Consider the following 27439-nt stretch of genomic DNA (forward strand, 5'->3'; position numbering starts at 1 on the left):
GTATGATGAAGGCCAAAGGGCGACTTTACCATTGGTGTCAGGTTACCTGGTATATTTTGCTCTGTCAAACAACTTTGTTCGCCTACAGAATCAAATACTCCATCCCGTAAAATCCAACGGTTGAAAACAAAGGTAGCGAGACATCTCAACGTTGAGGTAATATTGTCTTGAATGTGCAGAAAGTTATCCAGTTAATTTAGTTTTCGACAAACCTAATTAGAATTAAATTTTGCCAAAACCCTCAACATCAACGTAAAATTTGCACCGGCTTGTCTAAGTTCACAGAAAAGCTTTCGAGATTATTTGAAAACCAACTTGTTAATTTGGTTTGTGTCGAATTTCACCAGCATTTTATCAAAAGATTCTTGCCACTGAACATAAATACAAAGAATGGTATGATCATCAATAAATCAGATATTATGTAATTGTAAAATTTTCAACATAATCTTTTCTTTGGCTGAATAAAAAAATGGGTTGGCATTCTATTAATCCACTATCCAGCTTGGTTTTACATGAAATCAACCAATGTGCATAGTAGGCATAACAGAATTCAAATAACAAATTAATTGAAATGATGTATCGGTACAAGAGTTGAAATAAGTATAGCGTTGTTCAAGAATCAAGCCGGTACATGGCAACACAAACCAACATAACACTTACAGCTGCAGAAATTCGAAAAAAAGTTTATCGATAATATAAATAAGTTCGAATTTGTTTCCCCCAGTTATGCATGTCTCCTTTATCTTCCATTGCGTGGTTCATTTTTTCATTTCTCTCTCACCACCTTATCCTCATCTTCCTTCACGTTTTACACATTGCACGCCGCTGCACAAGACTACAATGCCTTACAGCTTTAAATGGATAACAAAATAATGGTATCAATGAGAGAAATGAAACGAAATATAAAAGAGATCTAGAAGAGAATAAACAACAAAAATTAACAGAAAAAAAATAGAAAAAAAAAGAAAAAAAAAGGGAATCACAACCCTGTCGAACTCCAACCTTTTGAACAATTTGTCAGAAAATCAACATTTGACGGCAAGTGATAACCGGACAAAAGGCATAAAACTCTACAAATCCATCGACCGAAAGCGTATAACACATGGATCGTTTCAGCGCCCAAATATAATATTTAACGAAGCATCTGCTAACGAAATGTAAATGATAGTGATTCAAAAACATAAATTCAAACAATATTTAATGAGTAATAATGCTCGTTATATTCTTGTGAGATTGGACATAAACACACAGTACTACTTATACTTCATTGCATTATTTATGAATCAATCATCTAATATACTTAATAATTATTAGACTAATATTAACCTAGAATTGTGATCACCCATCAACGTCAGTCATCATCTAAATAACATTCCCTTTCAATATAGAAAACAAAACTCTACGTGTTAATTTCTGTAGTTTCGATTGGCTCGTTAACAAAGATATTTTCGACCGACTGACTGACTGCACCAGGAATTCCGCCTCTTCTTAAATACGAAGAATTCTTTTTTGTTCCTTTATAAATTTTGCCTTTAAGTAAATTAATAAACATAATATATAGAATAATAATGATGAATCGTAATAATCATAAAGATAATAATAGGTAATAGGTAGTAGTAAGCTGGCAGCAGTTAGTAACCAGATATTCTTTCATATACTTTGAATTCTCACTAGATGACAATCTCTGACATGGCACTATCATCTGCATTCAAATTTGTTCATATTGTATCTTCATATAGTTCCATAACGTGCAATCAGCTGCCAGATAATTTATCTCGTTTCTTCCGTGTTTTATATTTCTTTGTTTATATAGTTACATAACCATTTTCCCAATGACTACACACTAAGGAGTTCAAATTTTTTGCACTTTTTCACCAACAACAACTGGATTGTTACGCCGAATCTCTTGGGCACCCATTTCTTTGTAATCAAACTTGCAATCGTGCTTGTCACTGTATCGGTGTACGGAGCAATATAATCCCCCGCAGCGGCACTCAAATCCTGTCAAAATATTACGAATCATGGTCAGTCACTACACTGAAAGATAAATTTTCCAGTAAACTAAAAATTAAACCAACAAAAAAAAACGTTCAAATCAATGGGCATTATCAAATTTTTTCAACAGAATCACAAAGACACTTGACCCATGAATTTTACTAGTACAACATGGAGAAGACTCTAAAGAGTCTTGTGTTTATATGGAGTGTTTTACAGTGACTGATCCATACATACCGGTTAAACCCACTTTCTTGCGACAAAGAACACAACGATTTTTCTTCTTTTTGGATTCTTTGTCGCTTTCCTTGCCATCGAAACTATCATCTGCATCTCCACTACTGACCGAACCTTCTGCTGCCCCATTACTTGCACTTGCTTCTCCTTCTTGTTCTTCTCTGCTAACCTGGACATAGACAGAATAGACACAAATATTTATCATCCCAGTGAAATCTTTGCAGCACATTGTGCTATATCATGATTCATCAACTAGTCGCATTAATTTATCCAATATTCAGAATCTAATAGTCGAATTTCAAAACTATGCACCGTTGAAAACCCAAATAAACTTTCATCATAGAGTAGAGATAGCTAAGCAGCACATGAAATTTGGTATCAATCGTCCAAAAAAAAGCTAGAAAACTTAGGTTGGATTATGTACTCTTACTTACTTTGCTGAATATCAAAAGTAAAAATACAATAATCAACCTCTATCGGATAATATCTAGGCCATTAAATTATGTCACCAAACGATAATCCTTTGTTTAAATATTCTCTATCCTGTACCTGGTCACCGTCGGTTGAGGTGCCAAGCCCGGAGGCCATAATCCACTAAAATTTCTTGCTGCCAAAATGTTTCAAGTGTTGCCATAGCAACAAGACAACTAATTCTTATGGTGCTTACCTCTTTTGGACTGGGCAGGTCGTTGGCGGGCTGAGGAATTGTGGGAATGGTGGGTTGGGCGGTCGTCCCTGTAGATGCAGGGCTCACGAATCCGCTCTGCAACGTGCCAGCGTTACTGGAAGCGGTTTGCGAGGTTGGTGCAGAGGTTGGGGCAGAGGCAGCTGAAACAGGAGGCTGCTGTTTCTTCTTGAGGTTTTCTTTGTAGCATAATGAACATAGTCCATCAGTGGCAGGAGATCCATAAAATCCACAGCCACTACGGCATAAGGCTTGCATGGGATTGGATTCACGCTCCATATCTGATTGATTGCAATCACTTATATGTTGGAAGATATTTTATTAACTCCTCGATGAGTTTTATTTTTTTCCTTTCGTTTGTTTTCTTAATGGTATTTCCACTTGTCTGCGCTTCTTTACTATCCTACAGTTTTGTTCCGTGTAAACGGTAACACCAATGAGTTACCGCCTGCCAGGTTAAACGGAGATCACCAAGAGTTCTTTGTTGCAGCCAAAAATCGTGTTTTTCTCCGTTCCTCAGCGTGGTGTTATACGTCACCACAAACTTCTCTGTAAAATCATGGATAAAGAGTATATGTTATTAAAGATGAATGGCCAGACAGGTGTTTCAGGCAAATCATTTGCGATAGATTTGTTCATTTCACAATGACTGTTGCTAGTTTAGCGTTGTTCATTATTCTTCAGTCCCAAAGTGGAACATGTAAAAGTAAAATAAGAAACAAAACACAGGTGCATTTAAACGATAATTGGGAAAATGGAAATCACTCACTTTGTGGGAATAACTCGGGTTATAACGTAACGAACAATCCACCACAACATGGAGTAGTGGTATCTTTCAGACATTTATAAGTCTTTAATGTATTGCACCACCCGCGCACCAGGTCAAAGCGCGATTAATGTTTACGTGAAAATGTGTGGGAGAGAGATAAATAGATATTTGAGAGAGAAAAAACGAGACACTTTTCTTGACACAAAAAAAATCATCAATCTTTGCTATTTGAGTATCCGTCTTCAGAGGGTACTCTGCAGTGTTCGCACGGGTGTTGGTACTTAATTGTATTAATTTAAACGTTCGTTATAAGAGAATATAATCTAAAGAACCCACAAGGACGGTACACCGATAACGACGGGCGAATGTTTTCATCATGGCGAAGCAGAAGTACCAGTAGTAGCAGCAGCAGCAGCAGCAGCAACAGCAGCTAACGTAGCAAACCGAGCAAACGGGAAAGAGGGGAAAGGCAAAGGAGGAGTCGTGGTGACGGCCCCATAGGAGGGTAGAGGGGCCCTTGGTCACCACCGGATGAAATTGGGAGCGAAGAACTCTGCTACGTACTCTATAGAGCTCACAGAGTCGGGGCACCAACTCCCAAGGCGAATGGTAGAGTAAAAAGCCGAGAGCAACGATCCCCCCTTCGCCCGCCTACGTTCAATGCCGTACCGAAATTGTGGTGTTCTATCTTCATTGCACACCCCTCAATATTGGGGTAACCTAAAAATACGATGAACTACAAAAAAATCGAAATATAGTTTCGACAATTGCACGAATGATAATCGTAGATTCAATTATATTAGGATTGAAATTCTAATTCACCTAGCAGTTTTTAATATCGTTGTTACGATGTACGTACGTATCATTGATTAATTTGCATCTTATCAATATGTACCAGTTCATCTTTGTAATTACGTATCACAATCCCTTTTCAAATCACCTTGTATTTCAAATAATTTACAGTTCGATCATTTACAGACTGCCAAGTGCTAACAATAAGTCGGATGATACGTCACTCATGAAACGAAGAATGAGGTTAAGAACTTGATGGTCACGTTTTTTTTTCTTCTTTTTTCTTTTCAACCTTGCACGTGTCATAGAAAGGGTTCTATTAGGAATTGGCAGACGCCCTAAAAGTACGTCACTGTACGGTTAAAGGGGCAACGGTGTAGTAACACGTTTCAAGAGCAAGAAAGGACCAAGTAGAAATCGCAAGTCTTGTCCAGATGGCGCTACCTACTAATCGTGGTTCAAAATCCTTTCAAACTCTAGATTTGTACGGAAGGTGGAAGACAGACAGTCGGCGACAATTGAAACATTTATATTTGAAGGTAACAAAGCGATCAAAAAGAATGGAAATATTAAAATAGATCAAAATTGAGATCTTCATTTTGCTTTGTATTTTCTCTCTTCGATCACGTCAAAAAGAAGCACAAAATGGATTTCAATTAACGTCAAACAAAGAGTTTACGTATAACGTGTCAACGTCATAATGGTAAGGTAATTGTGGAGGACACCTCTCACCAATTAAATAACATTAGATAAAATTGCAAACTAGGAATTTAATATACCAAGAGTGTCGGACGCATACAAAAATTAGGGAAAGATCCTATAATACTGCTGTCGTATTCATTCAACCTTTTGTTTATTATAGGTTTCAAATTCATGGGGTATATCTGAGCAGAGCAAACGAAACAACGGAAAAATAATCCAAAGAGACGATCACAATCTTTTCATAACTCTGAAAGATAATCAAGTAAATTCACGTGGGTAGTGCGTGTGCGTCCCAAAGTTCATACGAATGAAAACGTAGTTTTCGAAGCATGGAATTGACGCGTAGCTGGACCAAGAGGAAGGAGCAAGACGAAGAGACCAGAAGAGACTGTTTTCAGAATTGAATGCGATATAACTAGAGGATGAACACGGGCGCTTCGAATGGCTGATACGCGCAGGCGCCTTTAGCCGATAAAAAATCGCTTCTACCCCACTTCCACGACCGTGCTTGCTAGTTTGTATGCTTTGGATTTATATTAGTATATGAGTATTGCAAATAAGAAGCATGAACACTGCGTACTCGCCAGTCACTGCTGACGTAGAGTCAGGGTCTTCGTATTTTACCAGAAATTTGCAGCAGGCTAACATAAATTATGGGCGTTTTTCTCGCCATGATAATAAGAATGGAAAAGACACCAAATGGAATTACTAATCTAGCATGTGTCTAATTATTCATCAATACGAAACAGATATTTGATTGAGAATCATACAAGTTCTATGTTTCTGTAGACTTTATCCTTCATGACATGGCTCGTTTGTGAAAGAGTGGAAAAAACATTCCAAAGTATGATCTATTGGGATCTATGTATTTCTGAATATTTGTAATATCTTTGACCGTTTAATTGGAATCTCTTCAATTAGCTGACACTTATGAATATATGTGCCGAAATTTAGCAGGGGCCCCTAGAAAACAGGTTTGTTGTTCTTATCATTGGGTCATAACTTGATGAATACAAGCAATTTCATTATACTTTCTATCCCATCGAAATTATTGCATGAATAAAATTGCAAAACTCTACTGAGCAAAGATTTCGTATAGGCTTACGGCTATATACGGCGGGCGATTAACGAGAGTGCATATATTAACACAGGTATATATGATATTTTCGGAGGTATTTCGCCAATAAAAGTTATGTTACCATTAATAAAAGAACAAAAAAAGAATCAAGCTAACTATAAACATAGTATGGTTATTTGAAACGAAAAAGAAAATATAATTCTTCTGTTGATACACTGAAATGTTACAAAGTTGTGAATCTCTACCAACAATGTTGTTTCACAATTCAAGTTCGAACCCAATTCGAGATTAGGATAATTCTCGAAAGTTTCGTAAACAGAATTTTTTCTAGCTTTGGGCTACTGATACAAAAAAACGTTTCGGTAATCGTACGTTGCCGAAAGGTTGATAAAAAAAATATCGCACACTTCAAAGCGATGCAGCAAGACAAGAGAGAAAGTTTCTTGAATTAGACCGAATACTAGACTTTTTTAGACTTCTCAGGACAAATCAAGTTTCGCGTAAAGCAAGATGAAGAAAAAACAAGGAAAATGAATATGAAAGACTAAAATGAAATGATGAGAAAATTGCTCAACATTAATCCTTACGTGGAGATTCGAAGAAACTGTCGCGTAATAATTTCACTGTACCAATTAAAATTGGCGCGAATCGGAGATATCAAATGGAAATGGATAGATAGATGCAATCTCAAAATGAAAACGATTCGCGGTGTAGTTTTGTTAAAACGAAATGACGCATCATTCGAGAAAATCTTTGTCCCACGTGTTGGTGGTCGTCCAAAAAAAATTCTTGTTCGCCGACCATTCAAACTCTCTTTTTTCCCCATCCGTAGCTATACCAACAATAAGATTGCAGATCGAAATAGCTGTTAGGAGAGTTCAATGCCACGTTGTCTGCATAAAAACTTCAACAATTTAGACTAGGAAAAAACGTAAATATAAAATAAACGCTTTATACTATTTTAGTGTTTTTAGGAATATCAGCAAACAACAAGTTATTAAACTCTCGGTTGTTATTGCCGCGAAATCAAATGAATAAACATATCAATAAACTTTATATCAAATTTCCAATTTGTACGTCAATGAATATAACTTCAAGGAAAATAACATTGCAACTTACAATTAGAAAACGAATGAATGAGTTGGACTTTATTTCCAGTGAAAGAGACAAGTCATCTCACAGGAAATATAATTCTCCTCACTCTCTTTCTACAGTCGTGCAAACGCACAGGATGACATGGTCATAATTGCAATTGGTATTTATTTTTATTTTGATCAGTATTCTGTCTATACCATTTCATGAAACGTCATGATCAAGAGTTGAAAAAATTTGCTAATGTGCAAAGAAAGCGTCTCAAGGTTGATTCTACGTATCGTAGTTTATTAAAATTATTGCTTCAACTGAATGAAAATGAATAAATAATATTCCAGCACGATCCACTTGTTGAAAATAAAAGCAAAAGAGAAAAAAAAAATGTTCAAAATACACGGATGTTGATAGGTATGGCGGAATAGAGATTGTTCGAATGATCTGAAAAATTGAGAAATAGGATCCGAAACAAAAATGGCATTGGCAAATCTTTTGTGTTCAAAACTACCCGCGATGAGAAGCCAAAGAGAAAAAAATCAACAAAAATGTAACACGCACTTTCTTGTCCGAACTTAACTCTTTTCTTTGTTCTTACTTTGTCGTTGGCTAAATTCAAACAGAGCACATATAATATGTAAGTTATAGACGCGTAGGATACATAGGCCGGCTTCAAATCCCTCGTCGAAACGACTCTGCCAGAATTTAATTGACTCATGCACTCGCTTACTGAAGGATAAAGTTATAACTGATATAATAATGACGGTAGACTGTTTTTTAATTACTTATCAAATTCTGTTCCGATTTCCAACTTGATCCACGGACGTTCACGGTTTACCGCAAGCTCGCTGCTAAACGCTACGTCATAACCGACTATCCTCACCGTCATTAGAATTATTTGTTACATTCGTGCAATATGATGTATTTTCAGTTAGGATATTACACTATTTTTTCCCCTCAAGTGGTATTTAAACGCAACGTAACATAGTGGATTCCAGAAACTGTTTTTCACGACTGTCGAGAATGATTGAAACTGAAGTAGCTGATAAAATTTCTCCGAGTTTTTTTTTTCTTCTCATTCTCTCTGCCTGTTGTATATAGAATTCTATGATCAATTTTTAAAAAACTCATGATGAATTCCAACTATGAGTCAAAATCAAGCAGACGAATCGCTTCGCAAACTAGGCCGATCATTTACATTATAATTTTTTTTTGTTTTTTACGTCTTAACTGGAGTGTATCGCATGAATCGTCACTTGGCATAATATTGAAACATACCAAGAGTACGTACATATCTTTTATACGGTGATATGGGGAGAAACTTTTCTGTCATAATTCGTCTACTAATCTCATCACAGTTTCTACCATATTTACGCATAATACGACGTTGAATATATTCCAACGATTTTCATAACTCGCTCATGAATCATGACAGCGCAATCCTATAAATGGCCTTGACTCAAAAATTAACAAAATTTTTGGAATCGTCATCATTATTATTATCAGCTTAGTTTTATGTAACGATACCCCTCGATAATTAAAAGTTATTTATTCTGCCTTCCATTTCGTTTTTATTTGGTTCTTTGAAGTGAAGCTAAACCAACAATTCACAGCTCACATTTTCAATGAATGTTGAAATTGAACAAGGTACATTAATCGTAACACCTGCACACCAAGTTGAGTACGCGTTTACTTGTAATAATATCGCATGGATGGATCATGAAACGTATCGGCAAGATGGGAACAACAGGTTAAAAACGTGGGACGTCTAAGCAGGTGTATAAGACGGGACGACACAATGTCAGATATCTATACACATGTGAGTTCTGTATAATAAAGTAATATATCTATATGGAAGAGTCTCGCGTGGAGATACATGTGTATATAGTATCGTCCTTGGCAAAGTCGAACCGACCAACAAACCCGAGAAACAAAACCACACTGCAGGGCACAAAACTCTGGGAGTCTGCTGTACGAACTTATAAAAAGAGAGTTCAATAAGTTTGAAAATTCGAAGGACTCTTCTATTCGCGTAGCATGCCCCATTAATTTTTATGTTAGATGCTGCAATTGACATAGGGAAATAGGAAATGAGAAATAGAAATAAACAGCTATAAAAAGAACGTAGAACAACGACCTTGCCGATATTCTCATTTCTAGACAAGACCTCGACAAATTTCAGTTGGGAGAAAAAGAAAAAGGTCAGATAGCACACGATATTTCAAGGAGAGAGAATAGATAATGTGCATTTTAACAGGCACAGCGGAATGCGGAGATGAGAAACTAGAAACGCTACTTCAGTGTCAAACTGCAGAGTTTAAGAATTCATACATGTTTGTCACTGAAGGGTTGTAAACTTGTCTTGCTTTGCTTAAACACTACACAATGTATTTAAGGTAAGACTATTGGAACGTTCGAATCAACAAAGCGGTATCATTAGATATAAAGGAGAGTGGAAAGGTGTGACGTGTGTCTCATGGTGTCCTTATGCTTCGTATACCCGATATAAACGTGTCCATGAATCTTTGTTATGATTATAATCATCATCATCGTCTCAGTAAGAAAGAAACGTACAAAGAATTTCCGAATCTTTTTGAAACCTAGCAGTTTCAGGTGCTGATGATAATGTGATGATTTTTGCGAACTGTCATGCCAGAGTACCTCAAAGTAATTGTAGAAACATGTAAATCAAAATAATAATTATTGTATTCGCTTTCAACGCCATAGAGTTTGGTTTCCACCACGTTTCCACACCTTTGATTGTGGGAAAGCAGCGAGTTAAGTTGCACTCGAGGAGAGCACACTGTGCGTTCCCTCGTCCCTCTTCTGGAGTGTGCGTGTCTCCTCATTCTCTCTCCATTCCTCTATGTACTTCTCTCTCATTTTATCTCTCTCTTTCTCTCTGCGTACGTAAAACTCGCGTAGTTGCGTTCAAATCGTCAGCAGTGGCGTCACACACACAGACGAACACAAACATCCAACACACATGTAGACGTGATTTTCTATGAGCAACGTTACTCTGATATTACGTAGTTTCTTTGTTACCTTTACTATGTGGCTGATTTCGTTGATTCCGAATTACATTGTAATTTTTACTTAGTATTTAGTTCCAAACTGTTACTACAAGATCGATTTTTGCCTGAAAATGATAAAGGGAAGGGTTTGAAACGGCGGGTGGAGTTCAGAACATGAGAATGAGAACGAGAATCGTAAAATGAATGTACGAGGAGTAATGGAAGAGATGATAAGAAAGAAAGAAAAGAAGGGAACATGCTTATAAATTTTGACATAGTTTTCTAACAGTCTTCGCAGTCTAGTCTACTAGGTATAGATTTTGGTGGGCCGTGTTGTAAAAATAGTACGCTAAAGAGGGCCGCAGAAGAGAGTTAGAGCTGTTTGTTGCAACACTTACTGAAGGCTGCTGTGGCGTAGCAGGGCGCAATATGTCAGCTGACTTGACGTGTGGCCGATTGAAATCCTGCGACGTTATCCCACATATTCTTAATAAAAACTCGTCATATCCCCTCGTTCAACTCACGATGCGTAGCCTTAGTTTTGATTAAGAACCCTTGTTGAGATAAAAAAAAGAAGAAAACGACGCACTTTTATTCACTGAGACACTAAACTAGTCCTTAAGGGAAATGTATGATGGAGAACTGTTCTTACTTCTGATTTCCAGGCTAGGTATGAAATATCTTAAGTCTGATAGGTCCTAGCCGTCGACGTCGCGAATCTCCGTTACTGACCAAACCTTCGCGCAGAGACAGAGGGACAAATACTGCTGATGACTCGTGTAAAGTTAGAGCTCATGACCTCCCCTCCTTCAATTCTCAAAAACGCTAGTGACGGTACAAGTTTATGCATCACGACACCTATCGAAATTTATCGAACTTCGACCCTCGAACTATTACTAATTCGATTGGTAATACTGGTTGAACGAAGATGGCCGACTTCGGCCGACTTCTGTTGCGCAGAAGTCGTTTGTAACGTATAGGAATGCCACTCGTAGCGCTACTGTCCACATGTTAAATTTGAATTTGAATTTAATATTTTCCTGACAATCAAAGACAAAAATGGTAAGATGCTGTAGAAAATACATTTTTCAACTGATGAAAATCTTAAATTTCTCATTTTTAGGTTATTCATGGATCTGACATCTCGTTATTTATCGGCTATGATGTGAACTCGGCCGTTGATCGAAAATTGTAGTGACAGCCAATGAAATGACAGAGCACATGTTTGAATTTGAAAGCCAAGCTATCACAACCGCCAGTATTTTCTAGGTAGCGGTGGCACGCGATTCTGCTGGGGAAAAAAAAGATGTTACAAGTCATTTATGTGTTAAAAATGTACAAAGTTTGAAGAAACATCGTGGAGTAAACGTGCGTGATAAATAAATGCTGGAAATATGTCTGACAGTATTAAAGTTGCTATCAAAGTTAGGCCCCTCATTAAACGTGAGAGGGAAGAAAACCTGCCCATACAATGGGAGGTCCAGGAAAATCGTATCTACTCCGTCGATCCAGAGACAAAACGACGGGGAGATTATTCATACGTTTTCGGTAATAATTATACTTATATTTCTGTTCTTATTCTCTGCAAGGGATATTTGAATTCTTCAAGCTAACCTAGAAACCGTCATCTCTGCAGCAAGTTTATCGAGCTACCATTTTCCATCCTGGAATCTCCCGTGTTGTCCTTCATGACAACATGGTAACATGGTTTTTTCTTATAGGACGACCATCAGCACTTGTAAAATAAACATCCTTCTTTTAGCCAAAACCAAAGTCACCTATGTCTATTTTTATTTCTTTACCACTGTAGAAGAGTCACTATGAGATACCTATAGTAATTTTCAAGTAAAGCAGTTAAACTCCTTGAGAATGTTGTGATTTCTGCTTTATCTAACCTGAGGAACTATGGATTAATTGCCCATTGGTTTCACTTTTTCATTCCAATAATGCCTTTTGGTTCAAAGCAAAGAATGTCAATCACCAGAATTGCAATCAGGAAGCAGTTAACAACGATGAACTACAATATTGAAGGATACATATTTCCACAGATCACATATTTGACACAGACACTGGGAATCCCCAGGTTTACAATACTACTGTGAGACCAATTGTAGATGCAGCGGTTAATGGATTCAATGGTACGATATTTGCCTACGGACAAACAAGTTCTGGAAAGACATATACCATGATGGGTACACAAGACGACCCTGGAATCATACCTTTAGCGGTTGAAAACATGTTTGATTCCATTGCCAACACCACAGATCGAGAATTTTTGTTGCGGTAAACACCCAGTAGTTTTTACATTGTTTATAGAATTGTTCATACAGAAACTATTGTTAATTAGGTATCTGGTTGGATAAATTGAGTACAAAACCAATTGCTCCTTTTTGATGGTTTGATTTGGCAAATCAATATCAATTTGAATGTATTTCAGTGTATCATACTTGGAAATATACAATGAAAAAGTAAACGACTTATTGCATAAGGATGGAATAGATCTTAAAATTCATGAAGACTGTAATGGACATGTTGTCGTCAAATGCAAAGAGGAGGTGACCAACTGTCCTCAAAATGTATTGGCCATTATGAAAAAAGGTGACAAAAGGCGGAGGATCGGGGAAACAAACATGAACGAACGAAGTAGTCGTAGTCATACTCTTTTCAGGATTGTGAGTATACTCTGATCATTGAAAAATTTTCTTGAGCTGTCATGTTGCTTTTTCAATTTTTTCAACAAAATATTGAAGCTGATGTATGATGTTTCCCTTTTTTTTACAAAATTTATATCTGAAAAAGTGGGATACCATTTTTATTTACAGACTATTGAAAGCCGTGATGCAAAGTCCGATGCAGATGGTGCTATTCAAGTTTCGCAGTTAAATTTAGTAGATTTGGCAGGGTCAGAGAGAGCTCGTCAAACCGGAGCAACCGGTGATCGATTCAAAGAAGGTAGACACATAAATTTATCTCTATCTGCATTGGGATTGGTCATTATGCAGCTTAGTGAAGCTCAGGAACACGTCAATTTTCGAGATAGCAAACTGACCAGAATTTTACAAGCTTCTCTGGGTGGCAATGCATTGACAACCATCATTTGTGCAGTTACTCCAGCAGCTCTTGATGAAACTCACTGTACACTAGCGTAAGCATTCAATTTTAAGTTTGAATAATATTTTCTAATCACAATATACCCACAAATTCTTCAATTGCAGTTTTGCATCTCGAGCAAAGAGTATTAAGAACAAACCTCAACTCAATGAAGTTATGTCAGACGCAGCGCTCTTGAAGCGATACAGCAAACAGATAGCTAAACTCAGTGCAGAGCTTGAGGTAAGTCCCCGACAATAACTGTATAGTAATCATCAACTTTCACCACGCAAAAAGTTTATTTAGCTACCATTTCGTACATGAAATTATCACAGTTATCAGTGAGGTAAAAAATCATGCTTATTGGCAAATGACGTCACTATTTGTTGTTGAACCTAATAATCAGACTCTTGGTTGCTTATCCAATGATATATAAGAAATTAATGAAAACGTAGAGGGCATTAGCAATTTTAATAATGAAAACGCTGCGAGATGAGTACTCACATTTATGTGCGAGAAATAATTCGACATTAATTAATTGCAAGTCAAAGATGCTAATTCATCATACTGACCTAAGAGGAATGTTCCACATTGCTACCTCGGAATTTACATAACGGAAAGAAATGAATATTTTTGGTTGATTATAAACTTGTTCTACTGATACCGTTTAACCGAAGTGAACTGCATCAACTTGTGCAGACTGTTAGCTAAACTGTTTATTTAATTCTTGACTTTCGTATTTATTAATAATCGAAGTCTAATAAATTCGTTCGTCACCGTCGTTTCATTTGTGCTGTACGTATGTATTATTAGTGGGATAAAAAATGTGTTGACATTCAACAGGTGTTCCCAACTCCAAGGTCGGGTTATTTGGCTGGCGAATATTTGAGTAAAACAATCAGGTTATACTTTTAGAGATTAAATGGAGCTACCATTCACGATTGCGTAATTGAAATTTGAGTTTGAATAATGTAACGTTATTTTTGATCAAAAAAAGAAAAAAAAAGAAGAAAAACAGGCCAAGACTTACATTAGTGCGATTCCTAAGTGTCAAAATGAACATACGTGTCTCAAATCTCTCTGGAAATTTAAAATCTCTGAAACTTTTGGTAAAATAGTGTCATTTTAATTGCTCGTATAATAATTTTAAAAAACTCTCGGTAACACCTGAACAGAATGGTTTTCTACTTTTGGTATGCATCCGCTTATGCTATTCTTAAAAAGATTCTCTAGAAATTTATGATTCACTCATTGCTTTTTCTGATAGATATAGGTATATCAAGCCTGACGCAAACGTCTATTGTTTTTATATTATCTTGTTCTGCTTTGTTGGAATTGATGCATCGTAACGTTTCAAGACCTTCTTATACTTTGTGCTATAATTCACATTCGAACCTGTGATAAGGTTCAACTACCCATTATCAGGATCACTAAACCAATAATTTCTAATCTTTTCTGTCAGTTACTTATTATTTGTTGCACAACCCTTATTTTTATACATTTAATACATCTAGCACCACAGTCTTGCATTATAAATGTTGTTAACAACGTACTGTAATTTAATTGGCTGTCTAATTTGCAATTTCTTTTAATTTTACGTTTGAAAAACTCAATTGAATTGTCTACAGAAAGCAAGGCAGGTGAACCGGTGCGCAGAAGTTGAGGAAATGGAGACAAAGTTACAGGAAAAAGAAAGGCTGAACGAACTACTAGAGGATCGAATGCAGTTGCTGAAAACAAGAATTGTATCAGGTGCTAATTCTGTAGAAAATGTTGACTTCAAGAACAAATCACGACGCAGACGAACATGGGGTGGTCCAACAATTCCTTGCTCGCTCAATCACAGCTTGGCCTTACCCACTATACAAGAAATAGACTCTACAGACGATTCACGTTCAAATTGGAAGAGATCCCAGGTCAAAAAACGACAGAGTATAATACAAACGCCAGTTGATGATATTGTGAACGAGGGTATGTATTTCAAAGAATTTCATTTTTATGAAACTCCAAAATTAATTATCTATCTGCCCAACTGTTTGAACACGAATGTTAGTTTGCAATCACAGTTATCTAGTGAACCAAATTCTCCAATTTATCAAAAATGATAATATTCTTCAGTTAGAGCTTGGGTTAAAATTCAAATAAATAAATTTTCAAGTGAATGGAAGGTACTTGTACTCAAAATGCAATGTTTGTTCATGATTGATTTTTTTGTTGTGCTTTAGGTTTCCAAACTCAGGTAGAGGACTTTGAACTTGAACTGATAGAGAGTGAAAGAAACTGGGAAACAGGAAGATTTTCATCGGAGAGTCTAGATTTGGAAGACAATTATTATATCACAAAGCGAAAACCTAGCGGAAATCATGTCAAATTTAGGGAGGACGTGTCGGTATTAGAAAACAGTTTCTCTGACAGCTTTGTCGAAAACTCTGAACCTCAAACTCCACCTCGAAGGTAAATAAGCTCTAATGTAATATTTTATATTTTAACAGTGAAATCTTCTAGTTTTCTCTTTTAATTCTATTTCCACACCCAATAAATCTTGTTTCGTAATTGAACGAGTTGTTGTCAATTCCAATTAATGATAACACGTCGATTCACCAGTGTGATAAATTCGCACAGTGACATACTATAACAAGCACATTGTTCACCGACAGTTTAAAGTGTACTACATATATTTGAAGATAATTACGAGAATGGCGAGCCCAGACTGATTTGTGTGGTTCAAGGTTTCACTCCGAATAAAATCCCTTCCCTTGACAGTTGGGGTCTTGAGCCCATTACATACTTTCTAATTCAGGTTTCGAACTTATATATTCTGTTGAATGACCATAGCAGTTTAAAAATTAGAAAATATCGTCTATGCTTTCAATAATACGAACTGCACTTGAAAGAAAGACTTGCTATTAGTCACAGAGTTGACCTCCAAACGATTGTCACAGGTTGATACTAAAGCCCTTTTGCTTATCTAACGTAAATTAACGAAAGATTGTACTTACTATTTGTTGGTATTGATTGATCTTGTGTATATACATTCAAGGCTATTTTGATACTTGATTGAATAATTCACACTTGAAAAGTAGGACACACACACAAACACACACATATACCGGAGTTTGATATATTTTTATATGTGATGCACAATTTAGACCACTTACTATTCAATGAAAATGTACTGATAATGAGAAATATTTGGTGTCCGACGTGTGAACCTGATACAACAATTATATTTATTTGTAGAGTAAGCTTCGACCGTCTATGGAACTGCGCTCTAGACTTAAGATTAAACTTCTGACTTCAGGAATTGTTACCATTATTTTTATTGTGAGCAGCGTATTTGATAAGGTATCTGAATCACTTATCTTCAAATCGAAATTTGACTAACGGTGTTCATGATTATTAAGCTATCGAATATATTTCCAAAACTAATATGCAATGCACCGAATTCACTTGAAAATTTGACTCTTAATGTAATATCAACTCTTCTGTAACAACGACCTATGAAGATAATTCACGCTTCCTTATCTGAGGATGAAAAAGAGTTGAAATATAGAGCCTATAGCTTGTTTGCAGATACCTTCAATATAAGAAGTGCTTTCATGTTGATCATTTCTCAATTGATTAGATCGGTAGTCTAACATTACATTAGGAGACTCTGGTTAGATGTTTGTGTTGGGAAATATAAAATTCTGATTGATCTGTATCACGTGTAAGCTTTTTTTAGAAGCACTAAATGACTACGATGAGCATGTAGAAATTTATTTTGCACAGCCACAGATCATTCGTAATCGATAATCTGAACTTTTTTAATTCCTAACATAATATCTGCTGTCTCATAGACATGAAGAAACTGACTCTGGAACACCAAAAGAAGTTCTCAGAGAAAGAATAACTCAACTGGCCGATGAATACATCCAATTACGGGAATTTACAACTTTGGAAAAACAACTTTACACCAATGAAAAAATTGATGCAAAAGATGTAAGCACACCAGAATTTTCATTTAACAAAATACTTTTGCTACAGGTTGGTTTGATGACTTGAAATTTCGGATCAATTCACTGGTTTAAACTACTGGCTATTTTTACTGCAAGCATTTCATGAGTCCTGTTTGATAGGAAACTCGTGATTATGGGTGGCAGTCTATTTTATATTCCATGAATTCTATGCGCTTTCAATTATCGTTTGTCAATTTCACAGCAAGATACTATGGAAACTCTCATAAGCCACTTGAAGAAATCGGCTGCAGACAGTGAAATGATGTGTTTGGAATCAAATAAAAAGTACTCCGATCTTCAGGTCAGTCATCTACATAATTACGTGTTATGTTAATTTGTGGCGCAATGTCCACAAATCATATGATTAGCTACATAAATTGCAAAAGAAAATCTGTGCAAATAATATTAATAGTGATCAAATTTTTTGTTCTACAGGACAAGTATTACGATTTGGAAGGAAAATACAATACTGCGCTACTAGAAAATGACGTTCTAAAAAGACAACTTGAGTCGTTCACTGGAATTGAGGAGAGACTTAAATCCATCGAATTGGAGAAAAGTCAACTGAAAAAAGATATGGTAATTTCGCAAATTTCCATTGGAAATGGTTCCCTCACTTGTTTTGTGGTATGGTCGTCTTAAATCCCATCATTACGATATTTTTCAGGAGACAAAACTTCAGAGGTTGAAAAATTTGGAAGAAGAGCGGAATGATTACGAGTTTAAACTGGAGCTATTAGAATCGAAGCATAAGACACGGGAAAAAGAGCTCGAAACTTCCTTGCAGGTAAATACGTTCAGTCGATGAATAAAAATGGAGAATCACTCTACCTCTAGCCAATTCTTACCTAAGTTTTCCCCAGTACTCATTTTGCTTTGCAATATTCTTACTATTGTAAAACTGTAGTTATACTGTCATTGTGGGCTGAATATTTGAAATGTGTTTCAGATTGCGTGGACGGAGTTCAAAGACCCAGGTGATGATAAGAAGCTTCCCCACATCATTCATTTGCAGACTTTAGTTGATAGTTTGACCAAAGAAGTGCAAGCTTTGAAATTGAAATCCGAATGTACTGAAGTAACGTTAGACAGCGACTTGTCAATAGAGAATGAAATGATGACAAATAAACTATCAGAATATGCGTTACTATTGAAAAATGCGGAAAAAGAAAAAGCGAAATTGCTTAAAAAATTGAAAGAATTAAGGAGGTGTTCTGATCACAAACCAATTCTCGAACACGATATGTCATTAAATGATCATAAAGATATCGAAGTTTCTAATGAGAGCCAAAACAGAGTCACCGAAAACACGAGCGTCATAGATGATGTTTCTGAAAAAGTAGCTCAACCTATTGGTGATTTCACTAGCATGTTACACCAGTCGATTTCGAATGGTGACCAAACTGCGATTTTGCCCATTGACAGTATTCCTCCAAAAGTTGAAAACATGATGAATGAAACTGAAATAGAACCTGAATTTCTTACGGCTGATTTTAATCAGCCAGCAGAACCTAGTTTTCAGACTGAGACTGCTGGTGACGACATGATACCGACATCTAATGAGCAAATTACACCTTTGGAAGTACTGCAATCACAAATAAACGAAAAGTCCCAAACTATAGCAAAACTTACAGATTCGTTGCACGTGGCATTGGATGAAAATAACAACATCAAGTCCAGTTTAGAATCTTTCCAATCAACTATCGAGCAGCAAAAGCTTGAGATAATTAATCTTAAAGAACGTGTGGCTGCACTCGTGACAAGAGAACTTGAAGTTACAAGTCAGTACAACGATGTTGTGTTAAAGCTCAGAGAAGTATCATCAGATAAAGACGCTGTTATCGATGAAAATACAACACTAAAGTCACAACTTTCTCTAGATTGTGATCAATTGACAAATAATAAAACCATAATAGACTCTCTGCAGTCAGATATGGATCAGTTGAAGCTAAAATTGGAAGAGAAAAACCTAGAGTTCTTGAACATGAAAGCCAAAGTTGAAGAACTTGAGCAGCTCAGAATACGGGTTGATCCTTGCCATCAAGAGTCAACGGCTGACAATAAATTTCTGGAAGATTTAAATTTACGACAAGAGCTGGAAGTGACTAAGACTGAATTGAACACGCGAGTCAAAGAAATTGAAGATTATAAATCAACAATTACCAATATAATGGATGAAATTACAAAGAAGTCAGACGAAATCTCAACTCTAAATGGATTAATAGTTGAACTGAATGTGAAAAATGAAGATCTCCAACTGAAATTTGATTCTGTGAGCAAAGAGTTGGATAGAAGGACTGAAAGTATCCTGAACATGTCCAACGGAATGACCTGCACCCAGGATGTTTTGGGAAAAAAAGAGGTTCAAACACTTGTACTGGTGCCCCCAGAAACTAACGATCTTATTCAACTTAAAAGTGAAGACAGTTGCACCACCAAAATACAGTCATCCGAAAAAACTCCGATCAAAAACTCGGGGGGTGGAGAATTTGATGCACTAAATTCGAGCGTGAAAACAGATTTGCTAATGATAGCTGATGATACGATCAGCAATATTGAATCCAGTCGAGCTTTCCCAAACCTCTGCAACAATGATAACAATCTTGTAGAACTGGTTACACAAAGTGAACAATTCCAAGACGACCAGACCAGTGATAAAAGGAAAGAGGATATCGATGCACTCAAAATTGAGGTAGACAGATTGATTTCGACAAATGAAATGCTTGTAAATGAAAATGCAGTTCTGAAATCGCAAACTCAAGCACTTCTTGTACAAATTGAAGAATCAGAAATACTGTCTCAAGGAGTTAATCACGTTGAGAAAGATTTAGTTAATTCGGAAGCGAAAATATGTAGCCTTGAAAAGGCACTTGCAGATCGAGATGCAATTTTGAAGGAATCACATGTTGATATTGAGAAATTGGAACATCAAATCATACGTATGCAAAACGAACACACTTTATACATGGATGAAAAATGTGCAATGCAAAAAATGATCGAGGAAAATCAATTGAAATTGCAGCAGCTACCAAAATTAGAATTGGACATAGAAGATTTGAAGCATGTAAATGCGGAATTTGAACGTATCAACTTGGAATTGCGTACAAACTTAAACGCAAAGTCCCTGGAACTTGAATCGCTAGAAGTGCATAAATATGAAAGTGAGATACGGAACTTGAAAAGCTATATAGAAAACTTAGAACATTTTAATAAAAATATTACAGAGGAAAACGATGATCTCAAAAGTCAATTGCATAATCGCTCATTGAATTTAGAGAACGATTTAGCAAATCTGAGTCAACGAATAGTAGAGCAGGAAAAAGTTACACGCACTCTGGAACAAGACAAAAAGAACTTGATGCACCGTATTACAGAACTTTCAACTGTAAAAACTGAGGAAATTGCTTCACCCACATCTGACTTGGAATCTAAGACAGAGTCTAGTGTAGAGAAATCTCCTGAAGATACAGCAGATTTCAGCAGCATATTTACCAATGCTAGTTATTTTGATGAAATGGATGTTCAAGCTTCAACTCCAGAAGAAAGTCCAACTAATACAACGATTTCCGCAAATGATACGCAAATGTCCAGCGTGACAAACTTGAGAAAAAAGATGGAAGAACTGCAACATACCAACAAACGCTCAGAACTTATGAACAAAGATTTTTCTGATAAATTGTCAACAGGGGAAGTTGATATCCCAAACAATGAAAATATCAGCAAGTTACATGAATTGATAAATGTGAAAAAGCTGCTTGAGGAAGAAAACTCTAAAATAGCAACAGAACTTCGACTCAAAGTTCAAGAATCTGATGAAATCAAAAATGACGTCAAAGGATTACGGTTGGGTATTGAGAGACTGGAACAAACAATTCACTTATTAACAACAGAAAATATGGAAATGTCTAGTAAACTCAATATGGAGAAAGATCGTGCGAAAGAAGCAGAAACGTCGTATCAGGTGAGGACTTTAATAACGTGCTATAACATTATTTGTTCAATATGTATGTTGTAATGTGATAATGAATATTATGTTTTTGGGCAAATTTGTTTCAGGGTCAATTAGAGAAACTTTATTCTCGTATATCTGAGACAACTCAAGAAAAGGTGCAGTTGGAAAGCGAACTCAAGATTTGCCAGGAACTTTTGGACACTTTACGAGCAAATACTCCTATAGGTACAGAGAACGAAGTTAAGGAAAAGATAGAGAAGTATCAAGCCACAATTGATTCATTGACGACGGAAAATATTGAACTGACCACAGACCTGAACATTAAACAGAAGGAACTCGATGAAATCAAACAGAGTAAAGCTCTGCTCTATGATCATGATTGTTCATACAAAGAGAAGGCTCAGCAGTTAGCAGAAAAACTTGAAGCTGTTAATCAAGAATATATTGAGCTTTCTGACAATTTAATGGAAACAATCGAAGAATCAGACAGTCTGAAACATGCTTATGAGTTGTTGGAGAATAAACTGACGATATCCGTCAAGAATCAATTGTCAACATCGATCAATTTTTCTAACACCGAAATCACAGAACTGAAAGCACAAAATAGCCAATTGAAATCGGAAAACCTTGAGCTCGTAGCCAAGGTGGCAAGCCTATCGGATGAAAATACAAAATTCGCAGACAATTTGTTAGAAACTATGGCCGCATTAGACAGTAGTCGCCTACACCATGATCGACTTTCCATTTCTGATAAATCTTTGGATAAATCGATGCATCTGTCTCGATGGTCTGACAAGTCTACCCCACAAGGAGATGACTCCACAACTGAGGATAATATTGAGACTTTGAAATCGAAAGTTGAGGCTTATCAACAGCAAGTTGATCAACTGACACGGTTGAATAAAAAGCTTAGTGACTTGAAGCTAAGCTCCTGCACACAATGTACCCATTTGAAGGAATTGAACGACAGTCGTAGAACATTAAAACTCGAAGTACGAACACTGAATCATAAATTGCAAGATTTGCAGAAGAAATTTGAACAAAAATGTGCGGACACAGAGGTTCTACGTAACAAAGCATGTGAGGAATTGAATCTAAGCATTATGTCTGACATGATGCTGAATGGAAGTATATCTGATAGCATGAACGTGACCATGGTGGAAGAAAAAGTGCAGTCCCTCAACAGTGAACTTGACACACTGAAAGAAAGTCATGATAAACTTTCAAATTTATATCGAGAAAAATGCAGTGAGGTTGACAGATTTAATGAAAGCAATGCAGAAGAATCGATATTTGAGGCTGAACCTGAAATACCATCTCCAAAGAATTATAAAGTAAGAATCGAAAGAGTCCAAAATGACATTGATAAATTGAGAGGAGAGATTCAGCTTCTTAAAAAACGTAACACATCCCTTGCTGAATCACTTCGTAAATTTATGGATGAAAAATCAAACCTGCAGACTGAAATTGAAACATTGAAAGCATCCAAAGAGAGTCTGAACGTGAAATACAAGAATTCGGAAATGCAAATTGACTTGGCAAATGAAAAAGCCAGCATATTAGAAAGTGAAGTTACAGATTTAAATAAGTTGATAGAATCGTTAAAAATAATTGAGCGGGAAGCGATGAATGACAAACTTAATTTCGAAGTAGAAATTGAATCCTTGAAGACTGAGAAAAACAACAATCGAAAAGTGCTCGAAGAGTTGACAAATTCATTAAAGTCTGAAAAGGAAAATAACACCATTCTCCAAAAGAGTTTGGAGGAGATGTTAGAACAAATCAAAGTTCTGAAACAAGATCATTTCAAGTCAAAATATTCCAGTCCACTCAAAAAGATTGAAGAACCAAAGATAAGTGAGACGAATGAAACTGATAACGTGATGAAGATCACTATGGAAGATATGGAGCGTCAATTAATAAGACTTTCGGAGGAAAATGATTCGTTGCACAATCAATTAAAAGCTTTGGATCAGAAGTTAGTCACCGATAAATCAGCGTTGTCATCTGATTATAAGAGGCTCAAGGATGAGCTTGATACAGCAAAGGAATACATAACAAAAGAAATTAGATCGCTAAAACCTAAGCGCGAATCGTCCGATTCGTCAAACAAAACCGTTCATGAACTCTTGGTAGATTTTCTCAAAATTATTATGATGAAAGAACAAGAAATCATCAAGGCTGTGCAAGATCGCTTCGACCAAGAAAAGCAAAGTTTAGAAGAAAGCAAACGTCAAAGCGTGAATGCCGAAAAACGGATCTCCAATTGGGCCAAAGAGTTAGAAAATGATATTGAAAAATTACAGGCAGACTTGTTGCATCAAGAAAAACGAAATGATAAATTGAAGCATCAGATTGAGAGGCTAGAGAACGATCTTAAAGAAAGCCATCATGAAAAGCAATTGCTGAAAGAAAAGTTTGAAGTCATGGAGACTGATTTTAATGGTTTACAAACTGAGTTCACAAAACGATCTGAGGTAGATAACAACTATGACAAGGAAGTAAATGAAAAACAAGAACGAGAGCGTTTGGCTTTAGCATCTGCAATGAGCCGAGAGATTGAACTCCAAAACAGCATGAAATCTATGAAGGATCAATACAACAAAAAAATCGAGGAACTGACGTTTTCCTTAGACCAACATAAAACTAAGAATATGGAGCTGGAGAGTAATATAGAAGGGTTTGAAGCTAATGAAAAACAACTTAAGAGCATTATCGACGTTAAATCTATGGATCTCATAAAACTACAACAACGCACTGCTGTGTTAGAAACTGAAAACGTACAAATTTCAGAAATGTGTAGTCAATTGAATCAAGAAGATCATAACAAAAGTCAGCGCATAGAAGAGATTACTAATCTTTTGAAAATCAAATGTGATAAATTATCCGAATATAAAACTAAACTCGAGTCAATTATCCCTGAATATGAAATGCTTAAAGAGCAGATTAAAGAAAGGAAGCAATACGTTGATAAGTATAAAAAGGAATATGAAGATCTCAAGGAAAAATCTGAGAAAGAATCAAATCTCATTAAAGACAAGCTTAGTGATGAAGAAATAAAATCAAGTAGTTTGAGCGTTCAACTTGCAGATCTAAATAAGAAGAACAAAGTCATTCTATCAGAATTAGAGGAAATGAAAAATAGATGTGAAGAGCTGGAAAAATCAAATGATAAATTATTGAGGAAAGTGCGAAACAGTACAAGCAACTCTAGAGTTGAGGCTCAAATAGAAGACTTGAAGGATCAGAACGCAATGTTACAAAAAAATGCAGAGGGTGCAAGTAATAGAATAACTGAATTACAAGAAAGTAAGAATCTGGTTACCAGAGACCTTGTTTCGTTGCGAGGAAAATATGATAGTTTGTTGGAAGAGAAAAATGAATTGGAAAAAATCGTTGGAATTAATAGAGCAAAGCTGAGTTCATCTGATGAAGGTTACAAGAAGTTACAAGAAAAATTTCAAGCTGAATTGCAAGAGAAGAATAAAATTGCCTTGGAGTTGGAAGCTACAAAATTATCTATAACGCAGAAAGAAAAACAATTAGTAACTGCTCAACAAGACATAGAACGACTGAGACGTGAGAACAAAGAACTCGATGAGGAAATGGAAGAGCTATCTGCAGAGATTCAAGAAAGAATTGCCACTAATACGAAGCTAGAAGCCCAACTTTACGAAATGATGGATAATGCAAAACACACATCCAATTATTCTGGTGATAATGCTGTAGTACAGAACGAGAAGAATGATCCTGAAGTGGAAATACTTATTGAGCAAAATAAAGAACTCAGAGAGACATCTGTAACTTTAACAAAAACTATAGATATTTTAAAGAAGGAAAATGCAGAGCTCAAAGTTAAAATTACAGAATTGGAATCCAAACGAGAGTCACGAAGTTGTGGCAGTTCAAGAAGTTCTAGTCCAATGCTTGAAAATAACAGAAGAAAACAGCGTCGAAGTGACCTTTACAATCAAGGTAGACCACTTGATGAAATACATGTGTCATCCGATACAACTTCTACTGAGTGCAGATGTAGCTCATTAGCCCAAAAAGTTCGTGAGCTTGAGCTGGATATTGTCTCTAAGAATGGAAAAATAGCAACATTAGAACTACAAATACAAAGTCAGAATTTCCCGTACCAGAAAAAATGTAAAGAGTTAGAGGAGAATCTGTGGGCTTTTAAAAATAAGGTAACAAGTATAACGATCACGGATAAATTCAGGCATAGTCTTATAAACATGTAATTACAATCGATAATCATGCTGGATGAAATTAATTTCATGTTTATAGAATACAATTTTGAAGGCAGATGTAATAAGACTTCAAAGAGCTATATCTATGACGAGTATTACTGAATGTGAAATATGCAGAAGGCGACAGACCAATAAAAGGGACCAATCTACGCAATGTTTACCAGAACAAAAAACATTCCTTAGTGGCACAAGCAGCGGCATTCTTGACGTTAGTATCATTCTCATCAATCATTTCTCTGATCTATTGATGTTTGAAGTCATGGTGTATTGTAACGGAAATTGTCAATACTTTATGAAATTAATTTTTTACAGGATGCTGCTAAGATCCACAAACTAGAGAAAGAAAAGGCTCTGATGAGAGATCTCTGCCGAGCTCGGACACGACAAATAAGAGAACTTCAGAAACAGGTATCTGATTATGAGACAATACTATCAGAGAAATATCACGCTGGTGGTACAACTCTGGACAGGGAAAAAATTAAAGACATCGAGAGTGTCAAATCTTTGACGTATCGAGACAAATCACAAATATTTGGAGAGAATACAAAGCGGTGAGATTTATTTTGATCATCATATGCTTGACTGCTTGCCATTACTTACTTTAATCCTCCTTTAATTATTAAATGTTTGCGAGCATGGTTGACTAGTGTTTGATACGAATTCAGAAAATATTAAGCACATAGAAAATAGTACAGCACATAATATGAACACAGCTACCATAATTATGACCATGAAATTACTTTTGACTCATACATTGTGATAACGTTTGAAATAATTGATCTATCTATCTCTGTGGAAATTTCGTTTAATTTTCTTTCATACGCAATGAAGTTATGAGGCACTGATTCTTTTTTGTATTCTCTTGTTTTCAACTAAATAAGTATACCTGTGAACGTGACTCAAAATTAATTGTTAGCCTTTAGGGAAACCGTTTTGATTAGTTTGATAGTGTACATATGATTATAACTACGAATTGTCCTGATCCATTGAATATTATTTTTCAAGTTTATTTATTAATAACTTCTACTAACTGTGCTTACATTAATGGGTTTAGATATAAGTATGAAGATGCATTTGCGTTCTATAACCATTTTTCGAAAGCATCCAAAAGTAAATTAAAAATTTTCAGTTCATATTTTTGGTTCTTATTCAATTTTTCTGTTTACAAATCTGAGCTGTGATTTCCTCCAGTTTTCCTGTATCAGCGACCTACCCCTATTACAGTAACATCCTTTTCATAAATAAAAACCGATATACATATGCATTGTCACTATCTTTTTGATAAACTGTTGTTTTTATGATAAGTGCAATCTCTTTTTTCACCAATTTCCTTACGTTTTGTGTTGATCTGCAACGTACTTGCCATTGATTTTTATCAAATTATCGTTTCGAAAATATCTGGGTATCAGAATTTATCATTAATATATTTATCATCTCTATCACAGTGCAATGAAAGAAAACCTGTCCTCAAATATTTTGGATTCATCAATGATCTCGTCAAACCGAAATCGAAGCAAATGGCGTCATTATCCATAGATAGACTATACTATTTTTCTTTTGCGTTTGACAGGACGTCAGTATATACCGTACTGAGAGAATGTTATTTATTTTCATAATGTGTGTTGACTAGAGCCTTTGAAATTTCCATAAGGTTTTTTCCATCTCATTGAGAGTTTGGTGCATTAATTAATTATTTTATGGAGTATTATAGCTTTAACTTAGAATAAGAGTGATGTGTAATTTTCAACTGAACAATGTTTAACTGTTACTTACCCCGTGATGAATATT

The 27439-nt window shown here is 35.9% G+C and overlaps 2 protein-coding genes and 1 long non-coding RNA gene across 15 annotated transcripts; 2 read left to right on the plus strand and 1 right to left on the minus strand.

Annotated features, from left to right (window-relative positions):
* Positions 1-1196: 1196 nt before the first annotated feature.
* Positions 1197-16737, minus strand: LOC105683531 (AN1-type zinc finger protein 6). 9 transcript variants are annotated; one of them, XM_012396186.3, is made up of 5 exons: positions 11011-11151; positions 10757-10912; positions 2900-3466; positions 2233-2401; positions 1197-2001 (listed from the first exon to the last, which is right to left on the minus strand). In XM_012396186.3, the coding sequence occupies exons 3-5, from the start codon at positions 3194-3196 to the stop codon at positions 1853-1855; spliced, it is 615 nt and encodes a 204-aa protein (XP_012251609.1). In that variant the 5' UTR covers positions 3197-3466; positions 10757-10912; positions 11011-11151; the 3' UTR covers positions 1197-1852. The 9 variants fall into 9 exon arrangements, with proteins under 9 accessions (XP_012251609.1, XP_012251614.1, XP_012251611.1 ...); XM_012396191.2 differs by adding an exon at positions 10390-10483 and having other exon boundaries at positions 10757-11117; XM_012396188.3 differs by lacking the exons at positions 10757-10912; positions 11011-11151 and adding exons at positions 4251-4406; positions 4509-4700.
* On the plus strand, positions 5040-7684 carry LOC125501336. Its single transcript, XR_007278884.1, has 2 exons — positions 5040-5181; positions 5341-7684. It is a non-coding gene; the product is annotated as an uncharacterized LOC125501336 (long non-coding RNA).
* On the plus strand, positions 11159-27431 carry LOC105683527 (nucleoporin nup211). 5 transcript variants are annotated; one of them, XM_012396178.3, is made up of 17 exons: positions 11159-11420; positions 11482-11906; positions 12407-12641; positions 12796-13030; positions 13181-13503; positions 13574-13691; positions 15077-15419; positions 15674-15902; positions 17288-17429; positions 17649-17747; positions 17882-18025; positions 18114-18233; positions 18396-21407; positions 21503-25588; positions 25689-25859; positions 25964-26202; positions 27097-27431. In XM_012396178.3, the coding sequence occupies exons 2-17, from the start codon at positions 11753-11755 to the stop codon at positions 27185-27187; spliced, it is 9741 nt and encodes a 3246-aa protein (XP_012251601.2). In that variant the 5' UTR covers positions 11159-11420; positions 11482-11752; the 3' UTR covers positions 27188-27431. The 5 variants fall into 5 exon arrangements, with proteins under 5 accessions (XP_012251601.2, XP_048512627.1, XP_048512626.1 ...); XM_048656670.1 differs by lacking the exons at positions 11159-11420; positions 11482-11906; positions 12407-12641; ... (1 more) ...; positions 13181-13503; positions 13574-13691 and adding an exon at positions 14114-14243; XM_048656669.1 differs by lacking the exons at positions 11159-11420; positions 11482-11906; positions 12407-12641; ... (1 more) ...; positions 13181-13503; positions 13574-13691 and adding an exon at positions 14217-14308.
* Positions 27432-27439: the final 8 nt, after the last annotated feature.

Source organism: Athalia rosae, chromosome 6 (assembly GCF_917208135.1).
Source record: "Athalia rosae chromosome 6, iyAthRosa1.1, whole genome shotgun sequence".
In the NCBI taxonomy this organism is placed as follows: domain Eukaryota; kingdom Metazoa; phylum Arthropoda; class Insecta; order Hymenoptera; family Athaliidae; genus Athalia; species Athalia rosae.

Coding starts and splice junctions, on each gene's coding strand:
- LOC105683531 (XM_048656691.1), bottom strand. CDS start 3,196: ATGGAGCGTGAATCCAATCCCATGCAAGCCTTATGCCGTAGTGGCTGT. Junction 2,402..2,899: donor ACCTGCCCAGTCCAAAAGAG/GTAAGCACCATA, acceptor GTCTATGTCCAG/GTTAGCAGAGAAGAACAAGA. Junction 2,002..2,232: donor CAAGAAAGTGGGTTTAACCG/GTATGTATGGAT, acceptor ATATTTTGACAG/GATTTGAGTGCCGCTGCGGG.
- LOC105683527 (XM_012396178.3), top strand. CDS start 11,753: ATGTCTGACAGTATTAAAGTTGCTATCAAAGTTAGGCCCCTCATTAAA. Junction 15,420..15,673: donor TGATGATATTGTGAACGAGG/GTATGTATTTCA, acceptor GTTGTGCTTTAG/GTTTCCAAACTCAGGTAGAG. Junction 21,408..21,502: donor AAGCAGAAACGTCGTATCAG/GTGAGGACTTTA, acceptor AATTTGTTTCAG/GGTCAATTAGAGAAACTTTA.